The 7,187-nt window shown below is 43.6% G+C and overlaps 1 protein-coding gene across 1 annotated transcript; it reads right to left on the reverse strand.

Annotated features, from left to right (window-relative positions):
* Window positions 1-817: 817 nt before the first annotated feature.
* slc35b2 (solute carrier family 35 member B2) lies at window positions 818-6,288 on the reverse strand. The gene is made up of 4 exons (XM_030047526.1): window positions 6,014-6,288; window positions 4,503-4,693; window positions 4,204-4,364; window positions 818-3,666 (listed from the first exon to the last, which is right to left on the reverse strand). The coding sequence occupies exons 1-4, from the start codon at window positions 6,031-6,033 to the stop codon at window positions 2,734-2,736; spliced, it is 1,305 nt and encodes a 434-aa protein (XP_029903386.1). The 5' UTR covers window positions 6,034-6,288; the 3' UTR covers window positions 818-2,733.
* Between the last annotated feature and the right edge of the window lie 899 nt (window positions 6,289-7,187).

Raw genomic sequence — 7,187 nt, forward strand, 5'->3', positions numbered from 1 at the left:
ATGAATGGCGTCATGACGCACGGCTCCAAACCAGATGGGGTGTAGGATGTTGTGAAATGAGAGGTGCAGGGAAGTTCCCCCACCGGGCAGCTGTGAGATTCATAAACTTGGGGGGAAATGTTTCACGCACATCACAGTCAAACTCAGTCCTAGGTCTGATGTTGAATCATCCAAAGTGGTCCCCCTTTATGAATCAGGCATGAAGAGAAGCTCTGCCGAAAATATCAAGAGTAACAGATGAGGCTTGAAAGCGGTGGAGGGAGAAAGGAAAGGTGACAGGGAGGCACTGGGGTGAAATTTGTGATTTGAACCAGCAATATCGCCGTTCATGTTACAGACGTGAGGCCACTGAGCCACAAAGGCCCCTGTGGCTTTAAACATAAAAGCAATGTGCCAGTGGTTATGTGGTCAAAGCAATTTTCTGGCATTTTCTATGGCAGCAGCTAATGTCTATTTTCACTGTCGGTTAACATATCCATTTTTCTCTTGTTTAATGAATTAATCTGAAAAAAAAAAAATGAAAAAAATGAAAAAACAAAAACAAAAAAAACAAACAAGTTATCATATACCATATCTTAAAATTGTTTTGTTTTCTAACCAGAGGCATTTTTACTTGATAAATGACTAAGCTGATAATCTAATTATCAATATTATGATTTATTTTCTGTCGACCGCCCAATTCCTTACTATTTCATTAGAACAGCGAAGACTGCAGTGGAAACAGCACTGAACCAAATGAGGGCAAACGTTTAACATCCTCAGCCAACGACGAACACAAATCACCCGTGAAACAGCACAGTCAACACACAGCAACTCATAGTTTTAAGTTAATTTAATGTATTTTATTATTAATCCAGTTGCTAAATCAAATACTACAATGATAAAAACAAGGTACCAGTTACATCATGTTTCCCTTGTATGCATTCTGTGCTGCAAACACCCCCGCGGCACATCTTTCTGACATTCCTGCGATACCAATGAAGCAGCAGCACCACCACCACCTTTTCAGTAATTCTCCCAAACATTCACATAAAAACAGTACATGGAACAGTTCTTATCAAAAACACATAACAGACAAGTAGGTGTGGAAAAAGATGACTTAAAGGTATACTGACACCATTTTCAGCCTCCAACTTTAAAACTAATAATTTAAATTTGGATCTGTGGTGAAGACCACAGAGCAAAGCGGTTTTCAGTCTTTTATTTGACTAGGCCATTGTTACGTTAACAATTGTGATTCCAGACAAAATCAAAGCAGCATTTGGCTCTGTTACATCTTTGTACTTTAGTGTTCCTAACCACGTCAACGTATACCTTTAAAGAAAAGCAAAACAGTAACATATGCACCATGTGTGCAGGCCATCCTGCAGTTTTAAAACATAATATCAAACAATCCTGCATAAAGGATCCTGCTCTCCGACATGGAGATAAACATGGCCTATTGTGGGTGAGAGGCTCTTTCCTTTTTCTATCAGAACGTGACGATACCATCAGGGAGAAACTGTGGCGGGGGGAAGGGAGGGAGGCGACATCTGCTCAGACATCTGAGATCAGGTAAACTGATGCGAAACGTCATCAAATATTACCTTAAAAATTAATGCATAGAGAGCAGCACATCTTATCATGTTACATTTTGTGTGAAACATCAACAAGTGTAGCGGTGAACGCTAAGGGGCTAGTGGATGACAGACAATATATGACTGTGTATTTTATCTAAGAACTTTTTGTGTTCAATTTCGATTAGTGTTTTTAGTCTAACGTTTTGTTTGCTTGTATTTTTTTTTTTTTAAACAGGATGCTGGTTCATTTACTCATCTGTGGAAGCATTTCAACAGAAATAAAAATTTAATGACTTTTAAATTCTAACAGTGGAGCCGTAATGTACTTTAAATGGATAAATAAATAAAGAAGACAAAAATAAACCCACTCACTTGATGTTAAATTCATAGAATGAATAATTTTGGAGGCTTGGGGCTCAACCTTTACAGGAACTGACCGATTCTCAGAGCATCAATTTAAAACAGTGCTGCAAAATATGTGATGATGAAATAACAGGCATTACTTATTTGACAGTCGCCTCTTAATGCTGTGCAAGACCACGTTTTCCCATTTACTTGGCAAACACTCCCAGTAATCCTTCTCATTTCATTAAAATATGGGAGTGAAAACAAAGTAACATCAAAAAGGAAGAAAATTAAAGAAATAAAATACTTGGGTAATATAAGCTAATAAATATCTGGTTAACTGATGGATCATGCCATGACACTACAAACGTAGTTACACTTTGTAATGGTTGTACTTTGTTGAGAAACAAGGTTTTACACAACTTTGAGATATACAAATTTCACAGACATCTCTTATTGTCATAGTAACCGTTAATTGGCTGAATAAGCCACATATGGTGGTTTAAGTAAAAACAAACTATAAGCTAAGGGGCAGTTTGCAAAGTTTGCAGTATGGGCCTCATGGATTAGCTAATTTAACAGGCACTCGAAAATTCTGTGACTGCTGATCAGAACAGTCTCACTGACCCCTTGGGGGCATCTTGGTTTCAGAGTCAAGTCCAGTACCCTCAAAAATGCAGAATCCCTTTCTGTACCTTTGCTGAAGAAAGTACAAACCCATGGACAAGAACAGTAAAAATAAAAACCTCAACAGATACACACAAATAGACAAAAAAGCACCACAGAAAACGTGGTCTCAGTTCCCAGTTTGGTGTGACCTCTCCGAGTCTTACACCTTCTGTGCAAGCGGCAGCGCTGACCGCCGGCCTGCCTTCATGCGGCTTCGCGCGTAAACCCGCAGAAAGAGAGCCAGGAAAACTACGGCAATGCCGAAGCCACCAACCAAGGTGATGGCGTGACCGTAAAGGAAGCAGGAGAGCAGAATGGCGATAGCCTGCCGCAGGGTCATAATGATGGTGAAGACAGCAGCCCCGAACTGGTTGATGGTGTAGAAAATGAAGAGCTGGCCGCACGCCGAGCACACGGACAGCAGCACGGCATGGAAGGCGAACTCCGAGTGGCGCGTCATAAAGGCCAGCGAGTCGAAGAAGGCGCCCTGCTCCAGCAACGAACCCACAGTGAAGAGGCAGGAGAACAGGTTGACGCCAAACATCATCTGCACCGATGACATCTTATACTTGAACAGGTTGTCCTGCCAGTTGGAGGTGAAGCTGTCAAAGACAATGTAGCCGACGAGGATGATGACGCCGCTGAAGGTGGTGACGGTGGACGGGTGCTTGTTGGTTGTGCTGGACAGCAGGAACATGCTGACGCCCACTGAAATCAGGACGGCAGTGAAGTACTCCCAGTATTCGTAGCTCTTTCGGGAGACGATCTTACCCATGAGCATGACGGGGATGACCTTGGAGGCTTTAGCCAGGACTTGAGTGGGGAAGCTGATGTACTTGAGGGCCTCGTACTGACACCAGCTGCTCATGATGTTGGAGAGCGAGGCAAACGAGTACTTGTACATGGGCGCTCCGTGGCGAGGCTGCTTGAACAGGACACACCACAGGCCTGACACGGTCAGAGCCAGGATGCGGTTCATGAACACTAAGAACTGGGAGTCCTTGAACTTCTCACCTTCCTGCTCAGCACTCGTGGCTCCGTAGGAACGTGTCATCACCCTCTCCTGCAGAACCCCCCATGTCAGGTAGGATGCCTTGGGATGAAAAAAAAAAAATTACTTTTATAGCCCGTAAGAGGAGAACTACATGTCACAAACATTTTTTTTTCTATGATCAAGTCAATACATTTGTACATTCCACACTGCAAAAGATATTCATAATGTTTATTTTCACAGACACTGACTGTTGCATCCTCTATTGGTTCAACTTTCACTCTGATATTTTTAATGTTAGTGAATTAGGGATGGACAGATGAACCTGCAGACTATCGTAACAGATGATACCAACTTGATAAAGCAATATCAGTCCAAAATTATGAGTTACAACCCGCTGCAGTGTCCCTGTTGTGCCTTGCCACTCCCTCTATGCAAATAGCGCAGCAACATATTTTAAAATGGCCAACGAGCAAAAAAGCAACCCACACTGTGGGTGGAATCGCACTTAAACAGAAGTGCAGCTGTTCTCACTACATCTACATGAACCGGAGGAACACAATTATGGGGTTTTATGGGGTTCAGGGCAGATGTAGATTATATGTATGGAATAATAACATGTCCTAGGAGTAAACTTACCTGAAGTCCTGCCGCACAAAATACTAACTTAATGGCTTGTCGGACTGGTGAGCCTGCATCGCCCTCATTCCTGGGTGCAACTGGGACATCATCCAACAGTCCTGTCTTGGCTTCACTGCCAAACACACATGTCTTTATGATAGGATAGCAAATTCCCTGACCTGGAAGAAGGAAATAAAAAAAAAAAAATCATACAGTCACATTGTCGACAAAACACGAACACGGAGGGAAAAATCATTGTTTACCTAGCTTTAATATGCCTTTATTTGCCAAATAGGTGCCATCTCACTAGCCCAAACCTGTTTCTAGGTAATTGATGCGCTTGAAGTAGCTAATGAGGAGGTAGCCAGGGATGATGATGGTGGAGTATCCCAGGATGTTGATGAAGAAGCGGAAGAGCCAGACATCGTGCCAGCCCTCCAGAAATGACGACGCTTCATCTGCAGCCACAGGGGAAGGAAAGAGGAGCAGCACCAGCGCAGGGCAAACCCTAAGACCCCAAACACAAAAAGACACATCAAAAGCTCCAACAATGTACAGTCAGAGGCAGAAATTATATCTGCGAGGCCTGACAAAATACTGTTAAGTCAGAATCGGAGCCTGCGAGGTTCTGTCAGGTTCACAGGGAAACAACAACTTAGCCAGGAAAACACTGGATTATCTGACATCTCGTGTCAAAATGTAGGTCGTGAAGTGGAGCTCAGTAAAGAGACACTATCCTCTGCAAAAAAACAAACATGTCACTATGAGTAAGACATAGATGGAAGGCTACTGAAGTCCTCTGGTACTGTGACTTATGGGAAAGTGACACAATGACTACTGCTGAAGAAATCAGATAACATGGAAATACGTCCTTCATGCCCTACAGCATTAAATTAGTCCAACATGACCAGTTTTTCCCTGGCAGCTAGTCAGTCATCAGCAGCACTGGGAGTAGGAACAGGGATTGGCTTCAACAAACACCCCCGCAAACAACAGCCACGTATCACTGATGCAAGCACACCTGTACGGAAACCTAAGCTTCCAATGAAAAAGGTGTGCTCCTTGCTGCCGTGGCACCAAGTGTGTATCCCATTCACAGGGAAGGCCTCCTCCCAGGGGGCCCGTCCGCCTGACTCACACAGAGCCTCTTTGTGTGGGGACTGTGCTCCGGGCCGGCCGACCGGCCAGGCCACAGCAGCAGCAGCAGCCCACTGCAGCAGGAAGACCTGGGCTTTCAACAAGCAGCTTCTTAGATGGGGGGAATGCACCAAACTGGCCAGGCAACCAGCCCACAGGCTTTCGCACCACACACACACACACACACACACACACACACACACACACACACACACACAAAATTCACCTGAGGGGAGAATGACTGCTTTGAGTGTCCCACACATTATGTGACAGCAGATTTACAGTAAAAACGGAAAAACACTGATGCAACACCCTCTTCCTCAAACAAACAAAAAAAAAAAGAAAAGATGACACATCCCTTTAATTACAACTGCTAAGTATTTACATCCCACTTGCCTAGAGCAGCCTAGCTAGCTCAACTTAGCCGCTTATTTTCACAGTGAACACACCATGCCACTCTAACAAGAGGTTAATCACATTAAAACACATAGAAAATGATGTGTGAGTGTGTGACAATTTGCCAAACAGAGATACTTTTGCCTGCGGACTTCAAACACACACACACGGACTGCGCAAACGTGAGAGGAAGTGCGTGCTGACAACAGTTAGCCGTGCGGGGAGCTAGCTGCCCGCCGTCTTTAACATCACACCAACAAATTTACCACTTAGCTTCTCCTGCTGCCTCACCTACCTCCATGAAAAAGATGGCATTTTCCCACACTCCGTGGCACGACACCTGGCGCAGCACACACGCCAAAAGATCCTCACGTCTTCCGCTTTAACACAGCATGAAGACGCGCCGCTCCGACACAACGAAGGAGTTACAACAAGTGGAGATTGTCTTCGTCCGGGCTTGCCGTCTGTTTCTCGAGGGTCTTTAACTTATCTTAAATTGCCGATGTGTTCACTTGAGCAGGAAAGATCCCCCTTCATTCTTCATACACCGAGAGATGCCGGAGTCAGAGAACAACGCCCATCCGCGCCAGCGCCATCTATCGGTGTGGAAGACGAACTGCGCCCTGCGTGCTGTGTTGGCCAAGCTCGAGAGTCCTAAGTACACGGCCTCGTCTTGCATTTAGTTTAGTTAAGTTTGGAAATATTAATAACAAAAAAACATGATCAAAAGTAGTTGCTTTGATAGACTTTTATTCTGGAAGTCACGCGGTAGGATGTTATAATTGATTCATAAACCAGAAGTTGCTGTTCGGCAGCGTAAAAATAGGCAATGCTGTTTATTTACATAGCACGCCAAACAATAACAAATAATGAAAACAATTATTCCTCTTATCATTTATTGCTGACATGCTGTCCGCCGCTTACTGTAACATCTCTCCGACTGTGTCACCGAAAATTCCGACTTCCTTGTTGTGTTTATCAGTTTCTCGGATCATTCATGTGCACTGTTTTGCACTTTCAAGGCAGGATTTGATTTGATTTGAGAAGCGAATCCATTTAGTGCTTATCAAAAGCGAGAAATCAATTCAATTGTAAGATTTCTCATGAATATAGAGTTAGATGCATTTAATTTTACCTTTTTAATGTTAACTACAAACGCCATATGCCAATAATGGACATCCCATTTGTGGGTTTTGATTCATCCTTCAAAAAATGATTGGCATTTTTAGAGTAGGAAAACATAACTCATGCTGCTGGCTGAACCTGGCCTGTCTTTGACATGGTTTAAATCAGAGATAATTTTTTTTTTCTTTCCCCTGTGTCTTATACATCTTGCAACACCCCCCCCAAAAATGATCTCCCACCCTCCAGACTGAGAGCCGCTGGTTTAAACAGCAGCCTATCTCATGTGTTCAAGGTTACACTGACATACTGACATTTAGACAAGATATTCAAACTGTCGCATGACA

Source organism: Myripristis murdjan, chromosome 24 (assembly GCF_902150065.1).
Source record: "Myripristis murdjan chromosome 24, fMyrMur1.1, whole genome shotgun sequence".
Classification (NCBI taxonomy): domain Eukaryota; kingdom Metazoa; phylum Chordata; class Actinopteri; order Holocentriformes; family Holocentridae; genus Myripristis; species Myripristis murdjan.